The following is a 24,961-nucleotide window of genomic DNA, read 5'->3' as shown; positions in this document are numbered from 1 at the left end:
GAGGGTGGCTAACTACTGTCTGGTGAGGAGAGGTGGGGGGGAGGGGCAGAGGGGGGGAAGGGAGGGCTAATTACTGTGCTGCTGCCGCCTTTGTGTCTTTTTCCCTTTTCCGTAGGTGCACTGAGCTCCTTCCGGTGGCCACAAGGAGGAGAACAAGTGCGGGGAGAGTGGGACTACCAGATTGATGGTGTACATGCAAGTCCTTTCTCTCAATGTGTTGGGACCACTCTGTCCCCACCCACCATCCCACTCCACTCTCACCGACCCCTCCACACCTCTGCCCCCTCCACCCCCGCATGCTCCCGCAGTTGAAGTGTCCCATCATTTATTCCTTAAGAGTTGGTCAACCTGACTGTTGCTCCCAGTCCTGGTATGTTCTCAGCAACCAGCATGAACTATCTGTGCTGTCTAGATATTAGTTGCCTACTCCTTGTTCCCATGTTGATATTATCCCCCCACCAAACAATGTCTGAAGACTTGGGAAATTTGTTCAACTACTGATTGTTGAAGCAGACAGCTCTGAATTATTAACGCAAGGGACTGTGGATTCAGCTTTCAACTGTGACTAATTTAAATCTGCCCTATTTTCTGTGGTGAGTTTTAGCAGTTCTCAGCTGAGCTGCTAAATGGAGCACTGCATGCAGTAGCAGATGCTTCTGTCTCTGGCGGAGTGGTGGGGGTTGGGAAGTGAGGAAATTCAAAGACCCTTGTTCTGTTGAGCCATAGTTCTTGTGAATAATCAAGAGGACTATGAATGGTGCCTATGACCCAAACTAACATTACAAGGGAATGTGAGTGGTAGACTCAGGTCTTTTCAACCATTTGACCCAAGGGTTCAAGTCTAGTGCTGGTGGAAAGAATATTGATAGTTCACAGTTTAATGCATTCCTGATGGGCCAAAAAGAGCACCCTTACGTACGGCATTACAATTTAATGAAGCAAACGTTTGATGCCGAGTGATTTTTCCATATATCTCTCATTGAGGTAATGGTGGAATTCCATTTCCCTTGTGTCAGCTGAATTTTTTAACAGAACAGGCAATTGTATTGAAAATTATATTCCGGAAAAAAAACTTTTATCTTTTAACTTTTCCATCTGTTCAGAATGGAAGTTAATGAGTCTTGGAACAATATTTCCTTAAAGGAAAAAAAGTAGCTATATGTCTGAGCAGTCCCCAAGGAGCACCCTTTCTTTACATTTAACTTTAAAAAAAATCAGGCTGCACAGGAAATTCCAGTTTTAAGTCTCTCATATGATAATTTAACTAATTCCTTTTGAAACTTCACATATGCCCTTTATCTGTGCATTCTCAGGGGTAGATTTTGACTGTGTGGTATTATAAAAAAGGGTGATCGTGAATCAGCAGCTTATTTTATATCTCTCCCAATTTTTATTTCCATAGCTTCACCATCAACCATTTTACACTATCACAGTCAAAATCTACCCCTTTGATTACCTCAAAGAATTCAATTACAACTAATCAAGCACAGCCTGCCCTTTACAAATCCATGCAGAATCTATCCAATTAGCCCATGCCTAATTTCATCCTCTATTATATTTCCAGGAGTTCACCTGGTGCCGAACTAAATCTGACAAGTTGATAAATTTCTTATCGCTTTTCCCCATTCTTGAACACTTCCCAATTCAAATATTTTGTAAAATTATCATTAGTGCTTCTGCTATCTCCTCCTCTCTTTCCTTCAGTATTTTGGGACCAACACTGCCCAGGCCTGGCAACATTTCAGAAGGTTTAAGCGGTGGAAAACGAACAAAAATCTGGCAGGAATACCTCATCTGCTTTTAATATAGTCCACCTTGATTCCTCTCACTCCCCAACTGTAGAGGTGTAAGTCATCCAAACCCAGACAACAGGCAGGTGAGGCTCAGGAAACCATCTGATTTTCCTCTTTCTATCATCACAGTTAATTCCAGTTCCTACCAGAACAGGGAATACAGTGGACCCTGGACCAGCAGCAGCAATTCCACTCAGATTAGTGGGATTCCTACTAGAGCAATCCTTTCCCTCTTTTAACTCCCTTCATACCTTTTTTTTAGAAGCCCAGTGGCTCATCACAAGGCTTGTCAAATTCTTAAAAAGACCCTTCAGGAGAGTCTTGCCCCCTTTAAAGAGGATTCATTTTTTTCCTGGTGCTGCAGCAGTTTTCACGCCTGCACCTTTCTGCCTTGGCAGTAACGGAGTCCCTGTTGCCATTGGGGATCCTGCCAAGAGCCTGTCTTACACATTTAAGCAATCGGAACCACAATGGACAGAACTTTTATACCTCGTGGTGACCCCAACGCATCTGTCTCCTGTAATAATTCTTCCAGAAAATCCTTAGGTAAGCATTCCACTTTCACCTTCCTTCATATAGGATGAGGGACAATGCTCTGTGAATATAAAACAACATGTTTTGAAGTTAACCTATCTATAAAATCAATTAATGAGATAAATTTGGGTACTTTTGAAAGAATTTGCTTGGCCAATGAGATTTTGGATCTCAGTTCCATTTCCATTTCTTCTAAGTGGCGTATTGTATGAAATTATTGGTTAGAGCGAGTTATAATCAGTGAAACCATCTCAAGATTCATAAGGTACTCAAAGCCAAAGTGTTCGAATATTTCAAAAGTGAAATACTGTGGATGCTGGAAATCTGAAACAAAAAACTGAATATGCTGAAAGTACACAGTGGGTCGGGCAGTATCTGTGGAGAGAGAGAGAGAGGGGGCTGAATATTACGGGGATGAGGGGTATTGGGGCGACAGGGGTGCGCGGACAGCTCGATGCCCCGGGAGTAAAGTCGGCTTGGGGCCGACCCGCTCCATGCTGGCCTGTCCTGCAGCCATAACATGCTGCGGGTGGGCTAAACAGGGCCATTGTGGGAATTCTGTCCCTCGCTAAGGAGGAGGTCCTGCCCTCAGAAGCTGCTGGCCAATCCGCTTTGCCGGCAGCTCCATCAGTCCCGGCAGCACTAAGAGCTCTTTAACGGGCGCTGCTGGGACTGTAATGAATAAGAAGGGACAATGGATGCCCAGAAACAGGTAAATCCAGGGTCTTGGGCAGAGAGGGTTTGGGTAGGATATGAAGAAGGTCGGTGGGGTGTGGGTGGTGGGTTTAAGGCTGCAGGCGGATGGGAAAAAAGGGGTTTCTATCTTATGGAACTACCCCCACAATTCGCAAAGGGCAGCCCTAGAAGATGGAACCTCCCCCCTCCCCCTTCTCACCCTTTGAAGAAATTATTTTAAAAATTGGGCTGCCCACTCCCACCCATTCCCACAAACACACACACACTCTCCCACACACACTCATACATAGGGGGAGGCAGTGGCAGAGTAGCATTGTCATTGGACTAACATTCCAGGGGCCTGGGTGAATGCTCTGGGGACCCAGGTTCAAATCCCACCATGGCAGGTGGTGAAATTTGAATTTAGTAAAAGTCTGGAATAAAACTCTGATGATGACCATGAAACCATTGCCAATTGTTGTAAAAACCTATCCGGTTTCCTGATGTCCTTTAGGGAAGAAAATCTGCTGTCCTTACCTGGCTTGGCCTACATGTGACTCCAGACCCACACCAATGCAGACTCCTAAAGACCCCTTGGAATGGGCAATAAATGCTGGCCCAGCCAGTGATGCCCAAATCCCATGAGTGAATACATTAAAAAAACAAACACACACATACTCATTCCCACACATACACACATTTTCACTCCAACACACACACATATCTTTCATCAGAAAGCTGAACCCAGGCCTGAAATGTTAACTTTGCTTCTCTCTCCATCGACGCTGGTTCATAATGTTGCCTGAACCTCTGTTATATTACTGGAGGTTTAGCAGAATGAGAGGTGATCTTATTGAAACATATAAGATCCTGAGGGGATTTGATAGGGTGGATACCGAGAGGATGTTTCCAGTTGTGGGAGAGGCTAGAACTGGGGACACAGTTTACGAATATAAGCTCTACTATTTAAGATGGAGATGAAGAGAATTTTTTTCTCTCAGAGGGTCATAAGTATGTAGAATTTTCTTCTCAGTGGATGCATGGGTCATTGAATTTATTCAAGGCAGAATTAGGCAGATTTTTGATAGCCCGGGGAGTCATGTGTAATGGGGGCAGACAGGAATGTGGAGTTCAGGCCACAGCCAGATCAGCCATGATCTTATTGAATGGCAGTGGAGCAGGTTCGAAGGGCCGAACGGCCTACTTCTGCTCCTAAGTCCTATGTACCTATGTAGCACTCCAACCGTTATGCTACACATGAATTTGATTTAACCTGGTGAATGAATAAGAGTTTCTTTTCATGAAAGCCTCAGTATTCGTTTTACTTGGACAGCTAGAGTTCTTCAAGAGAGAAAAATCATTAGTGAATATTTATAGAGCAGAATCAGTGAATGATTTAACTTCAGAGTTCTTAATAGCAATTGAACATGAGTAAAATATCTTAACTATCCATCCCTGATATCAATAAGGCCACATGGTGGCAGCAAACAAATCTACAGGATACTTTGAATCATTTAGATACCTATCAGACCAAAGCCGATTGATGTTATTTTTCTGGAGGTGCCATGTATGCAATGAAATGTTGTTTTATGGAATGATATTCCAAGTTTTTAATGTAAGTTCTTTTTGTGGAAATTTTTAAACTGAAATTCCATGGTATTCCTGAGTGTTCCCCAGATTCTCACTATAACTACAGAGAGGCCCCCAGTGAAATACCGTAAATGGTCCTACCACCGCTGCTGGTCAGGGGGCTGGCAGATGGGTAACAGTACATCCTGGAGCAGTGGCTCCCTAAGCCTCTCTTTGGCACACAAGTATTTCTGTTTGACAGGGGAAGTAGATACACAGACAACCTAATGATTGGCCTTCACCAATGCCACTTTGTAAATGAATACAAAGAGAAGCGCAAAGTGACTCACTACCTTGTTTATTTTTTATCCACCTCTACAGTGAAATACAAGCTATCTGCTTATCCTTTTCTTTTGATGGCTTATCTGAGTTTAACAACTCACAACCATGGGCGACCTCATCCCAGATTTGCATTAATTGCGGTAACGGGTGGGACAAGTGACGTTTTACACGCCGGTCGCAATGGCGGCTTTTCACGCTGTATCGTCCCAAACCTATCGCATTAATTTTGCATTCCTGGGATACACATCATTTTGATGGCGGGCCGGCTGTCATTCGCCCACCACGCTGTCACCTCGCTGCTTCATCATGCCAGGCACCATAGTTGAAGTACAGCCGCGCTTAGTGCTTCCAGCCTAGGACTGCAACAAAGAAGAAATGGCCCCAAAAGGCAAGAAGACTGCAGCCCATGAGCGTCTTTTGGATGCCGTAGAGGCCCACCGTGATGTCCTGTAGCCCAGCTCTGGCTGCAGTAGGGGCAGCAACATTACCTCTCTGGCTTGGTAGGCGATGGCAGTGGTGATCAGCACCAATGCTGCACAGAAGAGGTTGGCCATCCAATGCAGATAGAGGTTGAATGATCTCATCTGTGCAGCCAGGGTATGGCAACCATCTCATCACTCTAAACTCACACACTCAAGCCCATCACACATTCACTGCCATCCCACTCACTGCCAGATCAAGGAACATCACCACTCACTCTCTCACACATGCCTTCATATGTCCATTTGGCCTCATCTCCTCTGGAGACTGCTTCCTCAGTCCTCACCATCTTGAGGCCACTTGCACAGATCAACATGTGCTCCCACGCACACCCTGGGATATCCTCCTTCCCCAGTACAGCCCTCACCCTGCAGCCCTTTCCCTTGCCTGAGGCCACTTCTACCCCTTCCCCAAGCAAGCCCTAGCCCGGCAGCCATTGAAAAGCCACCCACATATGGCTAATCTGGTAGGTAGAGACTTGTCCCTGAGCCCCGCCTAAAAGTGATGTAGTGTGGTGTGTGAAGCCTGGTGCTGATGACTGCGAGTGCTGACGAAAGCAAGGTAGACTAACAAACCTTGAAGTCCCGACCAAAGTGCAGCTCACCACCAAGCGCACACCTTATATATGCTATTATGAGATGCGTTAGCATGTTTTCTAGCTAACATGGGTGGACGATCCAGTGATGGAGGGGACAATTCCAGCGGGCTAGCCTTATAATGATATGCAGATGTATTACAGTGAGGTTCCAGACATCCAAAATAGGTCATGATCTCTAGGTTTGTGTTAACATTTGTATAATTAGATTGTAGAGCAGCAGAAGTTTATATGTCATGACAATGTTCTGTTGCCCTCAGGATAACTGGTAGCAGGTAGGAATAATAATGAAAACATGGAACACCTTGAATATTTATTTGCCATTTTGTCCACCACACAGTAGTCCAGCCAAAGCGCAGCCGCTGGCCTATTTTGGAGAGGGTTCTGGCCCAATACTACTGGATGATGTGCAGTGCACAGGGAATGAACTCTCTATAGACCAGTGTCCAAAGAGTTTGTGGGGAGAACACAACTGTGGGCACAAGGAAGATGCAGGTGTGTCCTGCAACCCTCTTAGGGGTAAGTATAGAGAATCAACTGATTTTTTAATATGAGCAATGTAATTGTAGTTAAGGCTAAAGCCACTAAAGGCACAATACCATACAGCAGTCTAAAAACTTCATTTCAATTAGCAAACTGGTACAAATAAAGAACAAAATAATTAACTATGGTGTGGTAATAAGGCTTTGTACTCATGGAAATGAGGAAAAGTTATGCCCCAGCATCCTAAAAATATGTCTTTGATTTCTGCACCTAGGATTAGAAAAAAGAAGTTGAAAGATTTCAGTGATGTTTTGCATACCCTGTTTTTTTCCCGGATTTTGCACTTTCAAAAGAAGAAAGTGATTAGTAAGAATTATTGCACAGGATTCTGAAAGCAATAGGCCCAAAGCAACATTCAGGATGAGTTAATGTCGAGGTGCACTTTGCTTCTTAGTACATAGTGCTAGATTATTTATAACAATTCACTTGTGTGCTTGTATGAAGTGCCTTGCAAGGCTGCAGTTGCTCTTATTTTCTTTGCTGTTGGTGGGAATAGACGAGCTTCAGTTTTATTAATCAAATACATGCAGGATATCAATTGTCCAGGCCCTAGGTAATAAAAGTTCTCGAAAGTAATAGATAGCCCACTATGTGCATGCAACATCTGTTTCCAATGGTCATTTGGAGACCTCTCAGGCTGGGTTAATGAAATGCATAAACTGCAACAAATCCTCTTTCATGGAGGGGAAAGTTGCAGTTTTATAATTGGCAGCACTAGGTGAATTTATTTGTAGAACTTAATATAAAGCATGTTTTATTACAGTTGTCCTAAACTAACACTTATTAGTACAATTTTAAAAACACTTTTAGCTTTCTATTATATTGTTATACTGGATGCTTTGATCTTTTTTATTATGTCTCATATATGCTCACCCTGGCTCATTGTTTGCATTGTTCAGATGGTGCAGTGCGCCTAGTCGGAGGGAAGGGCGGCCATGAAGGACGGCTTGAGGTGTATTACGATGGCCAGTGGGGAACTGTCTGTGATGATGGTTGGACAGAGCGGAATGCTCAAGTTGTTTGTAGGCAACTGGGATTCAGGTACCGGAGGAGCTTTCTATCTCCAGCTTGTCTATCAAATTGAAGAAACCTGAGAGCCAGGAATTAGAGATATAATTAAAACCACATTGAGGTTGTGACATCATTTCTTTTTTAACTAATTCAGTGTGAAATCAGCATTTGCTTTACTGCGCAGGAAAAAGGATAAGGCATCATGTTGCGGATCCCTTATCAGAAATGTTAGATTTGAAAGGACTGTGAAGATTAAAACAAGATAATGCAACAGCTAAGGTTACTCAATTATTTATAATTGATACAGTTATTTTTACATCAGGCTTAAGTCAAATATACTATGAAATGCAGTGCATAAGTCACAACTCGTGGGCTTTTAATCTTCTGGGAACGTGACTTATGTGGTGATCCGAGTGATCGTGTGTTTGGATGAGAGTTATAAATTGTAGGTGTGATTATAAATGTGGCTAATATGTGACGTTGACATCATTTTTTATGATGCTTAAAATGCTATTAAGGAATCCAAAATCATATAAAATTAAACTCAAATTTTCAAAAGGCATTCGATAAAATGCCACATGGAAGGTTGCTCATGAGTAAGGGGTAATACATGAGGCATGGATTGAGGATTGGTTAAGGGACAGAAAGCAGAAACAAAGGGGCCATTGTCAGGTTGGTAAGTAGTGAGCGTTGCAGGATCAGTGCTTGAGCCTCAGCTATTTACAGTCTATATCTATGACTTAGTTGAGGGTGCTGAGAGTAATGAACTCAGGATTGCTGACCATACAAACAGGGGAGGTAGTGGCATAGTGGTATTGTTATATATCCAGAGACCCAGAGTAATGCTCTGGGGACCGGGGTTTGAATCCCACTATGGCGGATGGTGAAATTTGAATTTATTTAAAAAAAATCTGGAATTAAAAGTCTAATGATGACCATGAAACAATTGTCAAACCTGTCTTGTTCACTAACGCTCTTTAGGAATGGAAATCTGATGTCCTTACGTGGTCTGGCCTAAATGTGACTCCAAGCCTTCCACACTCTAAAATGCAAGCCACTCAGTTGTGTTAAACTGCTGAAAAGTCTCAAAGGAATTAAACCAGACAAACCATCTGGCATTGACCTAAACAATGGATCAGGCCTATCAACCCTGCAAAGTCCTCTTTACTAACTGTGTCTCATAGACTAGTAAAGCCTGACGTAGTCATCCTCACAGAATCATGGGACAATGACCCAGGCACCACTATCACAATCTTGGGGCAGGACAGGCCCAGCAGAGGTGGCGGCACAGTGGTATATAGTCAAGAGGAGCTGCCCTAGGAGTCCTCAACATCAACTCCAGACCCTATGGAGTCTCATGGCATCAAGTCAAACAGCAAGGAAACCTCCTACTGATTACCACGTACTGCCGCCCCACCCCACACCCCACAGCTGATGAATCAGGTTGAACACCACTTGGAGGAATCACTGAGGTTGGAAAGGGCACAGAATGTACTTTGTGTGGTGGACTTCAATGTTTATCACCAAGAATGGCTTGGTAGCACCACTACTGACCGAGCTGGTTGAACCCTAAAGGACACAGCTGCTAGACTGGGTCTGCAGTAGATGGTGAGGGAACCAACAAGAGAGAAAAACATGCTTGACCTCATCCTCACCAACCTGCCTGCTGCAGTTGCATCTGCTCATGACAGTATCGGTGGAAGTGAACACCACACAGTCCTTGTGGAGACAAAGTCCCGTCTTCACATTGAGGATGCCCTCCATCATGTTGTGTGGCACTACCACCATGCTAAATGGAATAGATTTTGAGCAGATCTAGCAACTCAAGACTGGGCAACCATGAGGTGCTGTGGGCCATCAGCAGCAGCAGAATTGTATTCAACCACAATCTGTAACCTCATGGCCTGGTATATCCCCCACTTTACCATTACCACCAAGCCAGGGGATCAACCCTGGTTCAATGAAGAGGGCAGGAGAGAATGTCAGGAGCAGCACCAGGCCTACCTAAGAATGAGGTGTCAACCTGGTGAAGCTATAACACAGGACTATTTGCGTGCCAAACAGCAGAAGCTGCAAATGATAGACAGAGCTAAGTGATCCCACAACCAACGGATGAGACCTAAGTTCTGCAGTTCTGCCACATCCAGTTGTGAGTGGTGGTGGACAATAAAATAACTCACTGGAGGAGGAGGCTCCACAAATAATCCCATCCTCAATGATGCGGGACCCCAGCCCATCCGTGCATAAGATAAGGCTGAAGCATTTGCTGCATCCTTCAACCAGAAATGCTGAGTGGATGATTCTTCCTGGTCTCCTCCACAGGTCCCCAGCATCACAGATTCCAGTCTTCAGCAAATTCGATTCACTCCGTATAATATCAAGAAACAGCTGAAGGCACTGGATACTGCAAAGGCTATGGGCCATGTTAATATTCCGGCAATAGTACTGAAGACTTGTGCTCCAGAACTTGCCGCACCCCTAGCCAAGCTGTTCCAGTACAGCTACAACACTGGCATCTACCCAGCAATGTGGAAAATTACCCAGGTATATCCTCTACACAAAGAGCAGGACAGATCCAACCTGGCCAATTACTGTCCAGTCAGAATACTCTCGATCATCAGTAAAGTAATGGAAGGGGTCATCAACAGTGCTATCAAGCAGCACTTGCTTAGCAATAACTTGCTCACTGATGCCCAGTTTGTGTTCCTCCAGTGCCACTCAGCTCCTGACCTCATTACAGCCTTGGTTCAAACATGGACAAAAGAGCTGAACTCTAGAGGTGAGGTGTGAGTGACTGACCTTGACATCAAGGCAGCATTTGACAGAGTGTGGCATCAAGGAGCCCTAGCAAAACTGGAGTCAATGGGAATCAGGGGGAAACCACTCCATTGTTTGGAGTCATACCTAGCACAAAGAAAGATGGCTGTGGATATTTGAGGTCAGTCCTCTCAGCTCCAGCACATCACTGCAGGTGTTCCTCAGGGTAGTGTCCTGGGCCCAACCATCTTTAGCTGCTTCATCAATGAAATTCCTTCCATCATAAGGTCAAAAGTGGGGATGTTCGCTGATGATTGCCCAATGTTCAGCACCATTCACAACTCCTCAGATACTGAAGTAGTCCATGTTCAAATGCAGCAAGATCTTGACAACATCCAGGCTTGGGCTGACAAGTGGCAAGTAACATTTGTGCCACCTAAGTGCCAGGCAATGACCATCTCCAACAAGAGAAAATTTAACCATTGCCCCTTGATGTTCAATGGCATTACCATCACTGAATCCTCCACTTTTAACATCCTGGGGGGTTACCATTGACCAGAAACCGAACTGGACTCGCCATATAAATACTGTGGCTACAAGAGCAGGTCAGAGTCTAGGAATACTGCAGCAAGTCACTCACCTCCTGACTCTCCAAAGTCTGTCCACTATCTACAAGGCACAAGACAGGAGTGTGATGGAATACTTCCCAATTGCCTGGATGAATGCAGCTCTGACAACACTCAAGAAGCTGGAAACCATCCAGGACAAAGCAGTCCGCTTGATTGGCACCACACCCACAAACATTCACCCCTCCACCACTGACACACAGTAGCAGTAGTGTGTACCATCTACAAGATTCACTGCAGAAATTCACCAAGGCTCCTTCAACAGCACCTTCCAAACCCATGACCACTACCATCTAGAAGGGCAAGGGCAGCAGATACAGCGTAATACCACAGCCTGGAAGTTCCCCTCCAAGCACTCACCATCTGACTTGGAAATATATTGCCATTCCTTCACTGTCGTTGGGTCAAAATCCTGGAACTCCCATCTTAACAGCACTGTGGGTGTACCTACACCACAGGGACTGCAGCAGTTCAAGAAGTCAGTTCACCACCACCTTCTCAAGGGCAATTGGGGTGGGCAATAAATGCTGGCCCAGCCAGCGATGCCTACATTCCTTGAATGAATTTTAAAAAATCAAAGGTGGGTGGGAAATTAAGCTGTGAAGATACAAAGAGGCAGCGAAGTGTAGGCAGGTTAAGCGAGTGGCAAAGAGGTGACAGATGGAGTATTATGTGGAGAAATGTGAGGTTCTTCACTTTGGTAGGACGAATAGAGAAGCACACTATTTTTAATAAGTTGAGACTAGTAAAAGTTGGCATTAGGTACCCTTGGATACAAATGACAGAATGTTAACATGCAGGTACAGCAACCAATTAGGAAGCCAAATGGTATGTTCAATGTTCAATGTTCTTCTTTATACCAAGAAGTGGTTTGGAGTATAAAAGTAAGGAAATCTTGCTGTAACTTTTTTGGGGTATTTCTGAGATCACACCTATAATATTCTGTACGGTTTTGGTCTATCTACCTAAGGAAGGATATACTTGTCTTAGGGGGTGCAATGTAGGTTTGCTAGATTGATTTCCATGATGAGGGTTGCCCTATTAGGAATGTTTGAACAGAATGGGCCTACATTCTCTGGAGTTTAGAAGAATGAGAGCTGATCTCACTGAAATGTCAAAATTCTTGGAGGACCTGATGGAGTCGATGCCGAGAAGCTGTTTCCCCTGGCTACGGATTATAGGCTGAGGGATCACAGTTGCAGAATATGGGGTTAGCCATTTAGAATTAAGATGAAGATTTTTTTTAACTCAGAGGGCTGTGAATTTTTAGAATTCTCTATCCCAGATGGCTGCAGGTGCTCATTCATTCCACATGTGCAAGACTGAAAGTGATAGTTTTGTGAATAATAAGGGAATCAAGGGAAATAACGATAGAGTTGGAAAATGGAATTGATGTAGAAGTCAGCCATGATTTTATTCAATGGTGGAGCAGGCTCACAAGGTTGTATTGCCTAATTCTTACTTTCTTATGAAGGAACTCTTTTATCCCTCCCTTATTTGTAGTTTTCTTCCTTCACAACTCTTTTTCCTGAATGTGCTGACTTCACTGGGGTACATGTCCATAAATGGCAGGCATCTTCCAATACAATGCCCAAGTGGCCATTAATGATATATGATTCCAGAAATTTGCCTGGCAATGCCATCACAGTTGAGCTAGATCCAGCCTTCGCCCAGCCTCAACACATGTTCACTTCCAGAAGGCTTCACAAGAAAGCTTCATTAATGAGAATGAAAGCCAATTTTCCTCTTCCTAACCCATGGTACTGAGGCCAATTTTTAACTCTTCAGGTGAGGGTAGCTAACCCAGTGCAGGCTGGGATCAAACATGGGGCCTTGGTGTTGCATACAGCTACTTACTGATTTCATCAACTGAACCATCACTCTTAGGCGCTGATGAGAAAATCTCTTTGACATTGCAGTCAATAACCCGTAGATTTAGGTATGGGAGACTTCAGTGGGATGAGAAAGAGCCTGTGCATTGTAAACTATGCAAAGCTGTTAATGGGTATTATCACAGAAGATCCGTGGAAGGTTTTCAAAAAATAATTAAACGTGATATGGAACCAGTTGTTACTTGCCAAAACAAAGAAGCCAAGGATGAATAAAGAAATAATGGTTAATGTAAAAACTAAAAGAAAAGATATGAAAGAATGGAAAAAGATTTTGGTGAATGGGAGCAATACAAATAACAGAAAAGAGTGACAAAATTACAAAAAGGGAATATGAAAGGAAACTTGCGATGGATATCAAACTAGATGTGCAAATTTTAGCGAATATATTAGGAAAAATGGTGGTCAGGAGTAATGTGATCCTATTAAAAACTGACAGAAAGCTGGACCTCTTGAAAGCTGGTGGACTGGAAAAAACACTGAAAATTTGATGGTAGATAGGCAATGTTACTTCTTAGAGAAGTATTACATGGGGCAGGCTCGCGCCCGACCTGCTCAAGTGTAAAATGACATGCAATGACGTTGGGCGAGCTTCCCGATGTCATCAAGCACTCGTGTAATATTTCGGTTGGTGGTCAGGTGCTGGAATCAGCAGTGCAACCGTCGACAATTACCAAGCCTATTAAGGCCATTAATGTAATAATTAAATGCACTTTTTCACTGCCCGTCCAACCTTGCTGTACAGCCGAATCAGCCAGGCGGCCTTTGGATATTTTATGAAACCTCATCCATGGGCGGGACAATGTTTCCAACAGGAATTAAAAATAAAATGAAGATATTTGAATCTCATTTATAACACAACCCTGCTCATGTGATAGAGCCAAATGAAGGGACCTGTTTTTAACATTTTTCAATTGTTTATTTACGTTTTTAAAAATCTTCAGCTCCCTGAGGCAGCTCTGTGCCTTAAGGGAGCTTTCAGCGAGGGCACCCACGTGCATGAGCGAACTTCCGTGCTCGCCCACCTCCTGCCCCCACCCCGGCAGCGCTCAGTGTTGCAGCACATGATTCACACTGGCTGGCTGTTAATTGGCCAGTTGTATAGAACCTTGGTGAGATCGCACCTGGATTATTGTGCACAGTTTTGGTCTCCTTATCTAAGGAAAAGTGTATTTGCCATAGAGGGAGTGCAATGGAGGTTCACCAGACTAATCCCTGGGACGATGGGATTGTTTTACGAGGAGAGATCAAGGAAACTGGATGGTGTATCCTCTAGAGTTTTGAAGAATGAGAGTTGATCTCATTGAAACTTACAAAATTCTTCCAGGGCGTGACTGGGCAGATGAGAATAGGATGTTTACCCTGGCTGGTGAGTCTAGAACCAGGGGACACAGTCTCAGAAAAAGGGGCAGCCATTTGAGATTGAGATGAGGAGGATTTTTTTCACTTAGAGGATGATGAATCTTTGGGATCCTCTACCCCAGAGGGTTGTGGAAGCTCAATCACTGAGCATGTTCAAGACAAAGATTGATAGATTTCTGGATACTATTGACATCAAATGACATGGGGATAGCGTGAGAAAGTGGCGTTGACCTAGATGATCAGCCATGACTAATTGAATAGCAGAGCAGGCTTGACAGGCTGAATGGCCTACCCCTGGTCCTATGTTCCAAGGTTTCTATGACAATCATGGTGGATATGCTAAATAATTACTTTGCATCAGTACTTACAGTAGAGAAAGAGGATAACATGTCAAACGTCCCAAGGAATTTAATATTGGATCAGCGACAGAAATTCACCAAAATTAAAGTAAGCAAATGAACAGTAGTGAAGTGCAAAATGGCACTAATGAGTGACGAATTTCCAGGGCCAGCTGGTTTAATCCCAGGGTTTTAAAGCAAGTAGGTCGGAGTTTGGCAGATAGCCAAACTATGATCTTCCAAACTACTCTCGATTCTGGAACCATTCCATTAGGTTAGAAAATTGGCTTATTTCACTCCGCTATTTAAGAAAGGTGAGAGTGGGAAACCAGGGAATTATAGATTGGTTAGCCTATCATGAGGAATTTACTAGAACCTATAATTAAGGGTGAAATAATTGAATACTTCAAAAAATTTTAGCTGATCAGAAAAAAAACATGGGGCAGAATTTTACATCCCGCAGGCATAAAATGGTGCATGACGACATTGGGTGAGCGTCCCGACATCATCGCGCACTCATGCAACATTTCAGTCGGTGGGTGTGCTCGAGAGTCGGCAGCGCACCCACCAACAATTAAGAGGCCTATTAAGGCCATTAAAGTCTCAATTAGCGGTGATGTTTCACTGCCTTTCCAACATTACGGTTGGTGGGTGGGTGAATCGGCCAGGCGGACTTTGGATTGTTGGGGAAACCTCATCCAAGGGCAGGATGAGGTTTCCGATATCAAATAAAAACAAAATGAAAATGTTTGGGCAGAATTTTTATTATCTGTATGTTTAGGTGAGTGAGTCCAAAGTGTGGGCATTTTTTTTTTGCTGCATGTTTACATCCTTATTTCTTGATTTTAAATTCTTCAACTCTCTGCCTTCAGGGAGCTATCATTGCACACTCCCCCGTGCCTGCGCAGACTTCAGTACTTGCCCTCCTTCCACCCCCACCCCAGCAGTGCTGAGCCTTTCAGTGCGTGTTTCACCCTGGCTGGCCGTTAACCGGCTAGCCAGCGTGGGAGCCAATTTGGGAGCCAATCGGGGGCGGTGGCGTATTTCCCGGCTGTACCCAGGCCCGCTCACCATGCCCGCCCAACGACCCGAAAATCCTGCCCATGGGCAGGATTCTTCAGTTGGCGTGCAGGGTCGGGCCCAACACGCTCTTGCATAAAATGACACGCAATGACGTCGGCCATGCGTCCCGATGTCATCGCGCTGTCTCACAACGTAAGCGGCCTATTAAGGCCATTAAGGAAGTGACTAAGGCAATTGTTAATGATGCCCATCCAACCTTAAGGTTGACGGGTAGGCAAAAAGGCCAAGCGGCCTTCGCGTTTTTTAGGAACCCTCATCCACGAGTGGGTTGGGGTTTCCTAAAACTTTTATTAATTAAATAAAACATTTTTCCTAAATATAAAAACATGTCCCATCTCAGGTGACACAGTCATACAAGGGGACGTGTTTAAATAAATTTTTAAACCATTTATTTAATAATTTCAAAAGCCCTTCATTCTCCCTGAGCTCCATGCCTCAGGGAGATTCATGTGAAAGAGCGCTGGCCCCTTCTCTCTCCCCTCCCCCCCACCCGCACAGGTAGCACTGAGCGCTACCACTCGCGTCTTAATTGACCCTCCCGCGTAAAATGGTGGCGGGGAGCTGATCGCGGGCGGCGATCAGCTCGTTGACCATCCCCGCCCGCTTCCCCCGAGCCTGCCTGCTGCCCGAAAAATTCGGGCCCATGGATTTGTAAATGATCGATCATGCCTGATGAACTTGATTGAATTTTTTAAAGAGCTGAACTAAAGTAATGGACAGGGAAATCTGTAAATATGTTATTTATATGGGTTTTTAGAAGACATTTGATAAAGTCCCTCATAAGATACTATGAATTAAAGTTGAATCTCATGGAATTGAAGACAAATTATTAGAAAATTGTCTGAGTAGCCAGCAGTTGTTCCTTCAACTGTTTTTTCTCCCCCACTGTCCCACAGATATGCACAGAATCCTCTGGAAGGTCAGTTTGAAGGAGGCTCTGGGCCTATTTACTTGGATGACGTCCACTGCTCAGGTCAGGAATCCTTGTTGTCTTTGTGCCCCAGAAGTGAATGGGGGAAGCATGACTGCAGCCATCAGGAGGACGTGATGGTCATTTGCACACTCAATGCTGTGAATAACATCCACGGAATTCCTTTTGGTGAGCATTGCTCAACAAAGTCTTAGCAAAAAGTTCAAGGAGAGGGATTTTTCTTTTACATTTTGTGCAGTCAAGATGATTTTAATTGAATCAAAAGTAGCAATGACAAAATAATTTTCAGGCAAATCCCTGCATCCACATCAGATTGTTCCTTTTTATACAAAACTGAATCTTCATTTCTGCATAATTAATGGACTTGACATTCATTATCCCCACAGGTACTCTCCATTTTGAAGTCATTACACTGAGTGATGCTGTTGAAACCATTCTTCCACAACTTGTTAATTTCTGTCATGTTTTAGGTGCTCTTTTTTGCCTTTATGGTTGTGGGTTCCCATTGGCAATATCCATAATTGTGGTGAATACTGAAGGTGACCTTGTTATAAGGAAGGGTGACACTTTTGGAGGGCTTTTTACTCTGCGATTCTGCCCAATGAGAAGGGCAAGAGTAGAATGTCACAGTGAGGCCTACCACAGCCTCACCACACTGACAAAGGTTTCAATCCCCCCACACAAGACACTGCAACTGTCTACTCCTTCCCTACCTACTGAATGCAAATGATGGTGGTGAGGGGTCCCTGTGGATTTACCTTCCTGCTGCTTATGCTACTGCTGTTTCCAGGAAATGTGATGTCAAACCCCAGGAGAATAGCAGTAGCTGCCGTGAAGTGCCACCATAGAGAGAGAGGCCTTCTCTCCCTTCATTCTGTTCAAATTTAATGTTGAAGGCCCCAGTTTCAGTGGATCTTGATTTCTGATCTTGGAAGCACTTCTGCCCCTTGGTTGATCTTCTGAGTTGCAGAAGTTTCCCCACTATAGCATGGCATTTTTTACATCAGGGGCCTCCTCTTGACAGGGGGATTGCTAATGGGAGACCGTGCACATGCTTGCACAGAGCCCTGACCCAGGGAAATAGGTCAGTGCTGGGAGAGGTCAAAAGCAGAGGGATGGTAGAAGTCTCTCAAGGTGTCATGAAATCTCCCAGAAATTCTTTCCTCCCAGAAACTCTGGCTGCATGGTTGTCAGATGGAAGCTTCCATATGATCATAGAAGAGACATTACTGAATATTGGAATGCAGATTTGTTCCACTTGGCATGTCACTGAAGAGGTGCTGAATGGAGCCCATCATTGCATCACAGTGGAAAAGGGAGTAAAGGTCACAGGGAGAGTTGTCCACATCTGGTAGCAATTTTAGAGGGCCTGGGAGACATCTTCTGCCTTCTTCTTAGGCATTGATGGTGCATGGCTCCAAAGAAAGGGAGAGCTTTTAAATAATACATATTTGAGCTGAATTAAATTCCCTTTGACATTCAAGCAGGTCTTACCAGAAGATCCTGTATGTAACCTCAGAGTTGTTCTCTATATAATTCTACAAGAGCAAGAAAATTTTCACAACCTGAAAATATAATTGCTCAAGATTTACTTCTGTTACATTTAAAAAGATGTGAATGTACCAGCTGGATTCAGATATCACAAGTGTGCTGCTTAGTTTCTTTCCATGTAAATTAATTTGGGTCAGGACCTGGATCTTCCACCATCGGCGCATTTGAGGCCCGTTTTGCTACACTCCCATCAACAGAGTGGTGCCAGCGTAATTTTGATCCGAGTGGTTTTCTGAAATTATGTTCCCAATCCCTGCAAAGCCCTGTCCATCTGCAGTGTATGTAAGAATGACCACATGAACCCTGGTGTGGACCCTGTCAGTACAGCCTGATATTTACTATATCCAATATGATCTCATAAGTACAGGAAACACAGGAAATATGATTGGGCAAAGCTATGTTGGAAATATGTTGTCTTTAAAAAAGTACAATATATGGTATTTGAGTAATCTATGAAATCAGGCTTCAAGTGTAGACTCTCTCCTTTATGGGGCCTATACAGGGAACTTGGATGGGCCTCCCATGACTTTCTGTCCAACTTGAAAAATATGTGGGGGTGAATGCCTTAATTTCTAAAGATAATTTTAACCTAACACTTCTAACAGGATCATTTGCCCATTATGCATACCCGATCAAATATAAAATTAAGTAGCATGGAAAATGGACAGCTGTTCCCGTCCAGTCAATTTCCAGCTGGATGGATTAAGTTAAGATTGTCCCCTCTTATTTGGATGATTCCTAAATCCAACTATCCCAGCAGGGATTGGCAGTGCTAGGAAATACATCTATCGATTTCCTGTGATGTGCTTCCTGCGAACGTTGATCGATGCCAGACTTGAGGGTTCATGTGGTCATTCTTACATACACTGCAGATGGACGGGGCTTTGCAGGGATTGGGAACATAATTTCAGAAAACCACGCGGATCAAAATTATACTGGCCTCACTCTGTTGACGGGAGTGCAGCAAAACCGGCCTCAAATGCGCCGATGGTGGAAGATCCAGGTCCTGACTCAAATTATGAGGGCAGGTTTATCCACATATGTGGAACAGGTAGTGGGGGGGAGGGGGGCGGGTGGGGGAGCTTTGTTGCCCTACCTGACAGAGGCCTGGAAATTTGGAGCAGCGGGCTGAGATAGACCGAACCTATGGAGACAGGCAACATTTGGAAAGTTGGTCCTAGGGAAGCACTGAGCCACTGACATCCAGCCAAGCCATCAATCCCTGAATAGATTACCTTTACTGCAAGAGGTCAAGGGCCTTATCTGAGGCATGGACAGGACTTGCTTCATCCTTCAGATGGCAAATGTTCTGTTGAGGCCTGCCAATTGTGTACAAAAGATTTATTCTCTGGAGAAGGGACAAAATCAGAGCAAAATGGGATTCCACCCCTTTTTAATCCCTGTCTGGCAATTCCACTAGATGTGTGCCCCGTTTCAATTGGGATTTCAGACTGATGGCTCTTTTAGAGAAAAGATTACTGATGCTTTTGCCATCTACCAGGTCCCCCTATCAGATTGATGGATGGAGAAAATAAAAAAGAAGGACGTGTTGAAATTTTTATCAAAGGCCAATGGGGAACTATTTGTGATGATGGATGGACTGACAAAGATGCTGCTGTGGTCTGCCGTCAGCTGGGATACAAGTAAGTAAATGTTAGATCAGACACAGGTGCTGTGTGTATCAAGGGAGCCTTTTAAATAATCTAAAACATTTAGGCCCCCATCTAGTTGTTTAAATAATTTGAACGTAATTTTTAGTCATTTAAATTAATGATTGCCAGCATATTTTTTTTCCAGACATGATTAGATTTTCTCCTCTTGGGATTCCAGGTGAGATTTTAAGTGCTTTACATGATGAAAAATAAGACTAGGGTAATATGAAACCCTGTGCCATTTTTGCCAGTTCATGTGTGTATCGAAAAATATGGGTAAATGCTGAAATAGTAGCATAAGGTACAAAAAAATTCCAAAGTAAAAGATATGCAAAACACAGCCAAAACAAACTATAAATTTATAATCTTGGATTTTCCATGTGAGTTCTCCTGATTGTCCACCATTTTGTCAGTGGAAGATCAGTGACTCTCCCAACAAAATTGCATTTCTGACTATTTATACATCTTCTCCAGAGTGTCTACTCATCAAAATAAAACAAGAAAATTCTACCCCACGATTTAAAAAAAATTCATTTACGGGATGTGGGCTTCGCTGGCATGGGCAACATTTATCGCCCATCCCTGGTTACCTTTGAGGTGGTGGTGGTGAGCAGCATTCTTGAACCGCTGCAGTCCGTGTGGTGTAGGGAGTTCCAGGACTTTGACCCAGTGACATTGAAGGAACGGCGATATATTTCCAAGTCAGGTAGGTGAGTGACTTGGAGCGGAATTTCCAGGTGGTGGTGTACCCATCTATCTGCTGCCCTTGCCCTTCTAGATGGTAGTGGTCATGGGTTTGGAAGGTGCTGTTGAAGGAACCTTGGTGAATTCCTGCAGTGCGTCTAGTAGATGGTATACACTGCTGCTACTGTGCGTCGGTGGTGGAGGGAGTGAATGTTAGTGGATGTGGATGTTGTTGGAGATGCACTCATCCGGGCAAGTGGGGAGTATTCCATCACACTCCTGACTTGTGCCATGTAGACAGTGTGTAGGCTTTGGAGAGTCAGGAAACGAGTTACTTGTCACACGATTCTGAGCCTCTGACCTGCTCTTGTAGCCACAGTATTCATGTGGCTAGCTCAGTTCAGTTTCTAGTCAATGGTAATGTCCAGGATATTGATAGTGGGGGATTCAGTGGTGGTAATGCCATTGCCCATCAAGGGGCGATGGTTGGATTCTCTCTTGTTGGAGATGGTCATTGCCTGGCACTTAGGGGGCGCGAATGTTACTTGCCACTTCTCCGCCCAAGCCTGGATATTGTCCAAGTCCTGCTGCATTTGGACATGGACTGCTTCTATATCTGAGGGGTTGCAAATGGTGCTGAACATTGTGCAATCATCAGCAAACATCCCCACTTCTGACCTTATGATGGAAGGAAGGTCATTGATGACGCAGCTGAAGATGGTTGGGCCGAGGATACTACCCTGAGAAACTCCTGCAGTGATGTCCTGGAGCTGAGATGACTGACCTCCAACAACCACAACCATCTTCCTTTGTGCTAGGGATGACTCCAACCAGCGCAGAGTTTACCCCCCTGATTCCCATTTACTCCAGTTCTGCTAGGGCTCCTTGATGCCACACTGATCAAATGCTGCCTTGATGTCAAAGGCAGTCACTCTCAGCTCACCTTGTGAGGTCAGCTCTTTTGTCGATGTTTGAACCAAAGCTGTAGTTAGGTCAGGATCTGAGTGGCCTTGACAGAACCCAAACTGGGCGTCAGTGAGCAGGTTATTGCTAAGCAAGTGCCGTTTGATAGCATGGTTGATGACTCCTTCCATTACTTTACTGAAGATCATTTATGCCCAGTCTTGAGTTGCTAGATCTGTTTGTAATTCGCCGGGTTGGATTTTTCCTGCTTTTTGTGTACAGGACGTACCTGGGCAATTTTCCACATAGCCGGGTAGATGCCAGTGTTGTAGCTTTACTGGAACAGCTTGGCTAGGGGCGCAGCAAGTTCTGGAGCACAAGTCTTAAGTACCATTGCCAGAATATTATCAGGGCCCATAGCCTTTGTAGTATCTAGTGTCTTCAGCTGTTTCTTGATATCATGCGGACTGAACCAAATTGGCTGGAGACTGGCATCTGTGATGCTGGGGAGGTCTGGAGGAGGCCGAGATAGATCATCCACTCAGCACTTCTGGCAGAAGATTATAGCAAATGCTTCAGCCTTATCTTTTGCACTGATATCCTGGGCTCCTCCATCATTGAGGATGGGGATATTTGTAGAGTCACCTCCTCCGCTGAGTTGCTGAATTGTCCACCAACATTCATGGCTGGATGTGGCAGGACTGCAGAGCTTAGATCTGATCCATTGGTTGTGGGGTCGCTTAGCCCTGTCTATCACTTGCTACTTATGCTGAATGGCACACAATTAGTCCTGTGTTATAGCTTCACCAGGTTGACACCTCATTTTTAAATATGCCTGGTGATGCTCCTGGCATGCCTTCCTGCACTCTTCATTGAACCAGGGTTGATGCCTTGGCTTGATGATAATGGTAGAGTGTAGAATATGCCGGGCCATGAGGCTACAGATTGGGTTTGAGTACAATTCTGTTGCTACTGATGGCCCACAGCACCTCACGGATGCCCAGTCTTGAGTTGCTAGATCTGTTGCTAGATACTTACTTCTATTATTAATTGATTATAACATTTCAAGAGGTATTATAATTTAGTGAAGGGGCGTGTCTTATATTCTGGTATAACACTCTGTTCTTGTCAGGTACAAGGTTAATGCACTGGACAAGAACAGATCAAAGAAGTTTCAAATCTGCAGTCCCAATGCTTGCTGACCGCAAGTGTGTAGCTCACTGTGCATTCAGTCATGCAGACAATGCACCTAAATTTCCAAAATCCATTTGTGGAAGGAAAGGCTTGTATTCTGTAGCGTGATGTCAGAAAATTACCAAAATTATGCTGGTTTCATGTCACACATCTCGCTGTGGTGTTACTGACAAGATTTGACTGCTGTGTTCTGTTTTCTCACTTCTTTTGGGGCTTGGCCACTTCGTGGTTTGTTTCTGTTTGCACTTAATTTTCTTGTTATTCTTCTGATACTGGGGTGGGAGCTGGTATCTTCCTCTTTTTTTTAAAACCTCTTCTTCGCCTCTTCTGTATCCGGGGAGATCTGGGCATTCAGAAATGTGGGGTACAGTGCATTATAGAGGATGGGACATTAGATTCTAATTAATGGGAAACACCATTGTGAATAGGTTGAGGAGGGGAAGTTTCAGAGATTTGCAATCAGACTTATTAACATAATATAACAACAACTTGCAGGGTGAGGGTTGGAAGAAGATTTAATTGGAGCAGAGACAGCTACACAGATGAATCTGGCATTTTTGTCTGAGTTCTTCCGATCTCCCACCCCCTGCCCTTGCTGCCGAATCCCCTCCCCCACAACCTCAATCCTGCAACCCCCCCCCTCCCGCCTGTGCCTGGGTCCATGCTAATCCTTGGCCTTGGTGGGTGTAGTACCTATAGCAGCCACCACATTCCCAATGGTGCTGCTGAGCAATGAAGCGGCAGCTCTCGGCAGATGGGAATTCTACCCCAGGGTCCTTGATCTTGGTGACGGCCATCCACTGCCCTGATTAACACTTAATACTGCGGCCCTTCCCAAAAAGGCTGTACCTGGCTCTCCAGCCAGTTGGGTGGTACTCCCGACATCTCTGTTAAAAATCACCCAAGGAGTCATTTGAAATTTATTTATAGGAATGGGAGAAGTTATTTGGGTCAGTAGTGACAATTATGTTGTGATGTGTGTTGTCATGAAAAGCAGATTACAGCCATAAATTACTTACAGCATAATGAACATTTTTTTTAAAAGACACTGAGCAAAGGATAGCTGACAATGTAACGTGACCATTTTCTGGAAAATTCCTATGTGGAATATACTGATGGACCTGTGCTGAGAGAATATGGAATGTCGCAACTGAAAAGGTATCATGGCCTTCTTCAAGCAGAGATACTTGAAAGGGAGATAGGAAAGATGCAAAAGACTAAACTTTAATCTCCTGAGGTTGCGGAGGCAAAAGACTAATTACCACATCTCAGCAGGCATCTAAAATCTATCTCATGTTTACTTATATATTAGAATGCATAAATAGTCCTGATATTAATGCAAGACTATTTCCTCTCCTGAAATACACAGGAGAAAAAAAGCACAAGAAGATCAACTAGTTACCCCCGCAGTTGCAGGCGAAGTCTCTCTCTCTTTCTCTGTTGCTAGAGGCAAGGCTGAGCAGAAGCATCAATCAAAAAGGATATAGGACAACCTTTTCAGCTACCCTGCAGAACCAAATATCTCCAAAACTAACTTCGAAACTGCCAAAGCCAGCTCTACCGGGATCACCCAACTTAATGGCCACAATGTACCACCATCTATGCCTCGCAGACAAGCCACAGACTGATTCGTATATTCTTAAACTTTTATTTGGAGTCTTACTTCTCATCTCTGATCTGTGTGTATGCGTGTTGCTTTTTATGTTTTATTGGGTTTTAGTAACTAATAGACTTACTTTTTCTTTGGCTTAAGAAAACCTGGTTAAATTGGCTCTTACTAAGAAATAGCAAAGTTGAGCAGAGTGGCCATTGGACATGAGTGAAAGATTTTAGATGAAGAGTGAAGTTGATTGAAGGCAGATACCAAAGGGGTAGAAGGAGAGGCTAAAGTGTGACAAGCTATGTCATCACCATGATGGTTTAGCTGCAAAAGTGATTAAAAAGGAATTGCAATTTGGCTGCATGGGTTTCAGATAATTAAGGAATCATAGGAAGTTAATTCATTATCACTCATTTTCATACACATAACGGACAGCATATTTTCAGTGCACATATGAACTAGGAGGCCCGTGCAGAAATTGGGCCTCAAACCTCAATGTAACAACTGGGGCATGTGTTGCACCTCCATAGACAGCTTTCATATGTGACCAGTTGCAATTTGGTCTGTTTGTCCCACTAGCAGTAACCCTGGGGTTTGGAGATATGGTGGGGAAAGGAGAGTGGAAGGTGGGGGTTGATCATGGGAGACAACGAAAAGGAAACCTATTGGTTTGGAAGCAGCAAAGTCCTGAAAGCCTGAGCAATACAGGCCTAACACTGGCTCCTGTCAGCAATATTCAATTGCTCCAATCATTTCTTCCACCTGTATGATGTCTTTATTAATGGATTTACTCCTGTTTTATGCAGCTGCTAGACTTGTCTTTTAAAGGCTCTGACTATGTTAGTAGTT

General features: G+C 44.1%; 1 protein-coding gene across 1 annotated transcript in view; it reads left to right on the top strand.

Annotated features, from left to right (window-relative positions):
* Positions 1–24,961, top strand: part of prss12 (serine protease 12) — a 245,954-nt gene that overhangs the window by 145,257 nt on the left and 75,736 nt on the right. The window contains exons 5-8 of the mRNA XM_041180818.1: positions 6,329–6,507; positions 7,431–7,572; positions 16,494–16,696; positions 19,581–19,722. Coding sequence (XP_041036752.1) covers positions 6,329–6,507; positions 7,431–7,572; positions 16,494–16,696; positions 19,581–19,722 — 666 coding nt within the window. The remainder of the gene's footprint in view (positions 1–6,328; positions 6,508–7,430; positions 7,573–16,493; positions 16,697–19,580; positions 19,723–24,961) is intronic.

This window comes from Carcharodon carcharias, chromosome 1, assembly GCF_017639515.1.
Source record: "Carcharodon carcharias isolate sCarCar2 chromosome 1, sCarCar2.pri, whole genome shotgun sequence".
Lineage (NCBI taxonomy): Eukaryota > Metazoa > Chordata > Chondrichthyes > Lamniformes > Lamnidae > Carcharodon > Carcharodon carcharias.
Note: the sequence above shows the minus strand (reverse complement) of the source record. Positions and strands in the feature narration are given on the sequence as shown.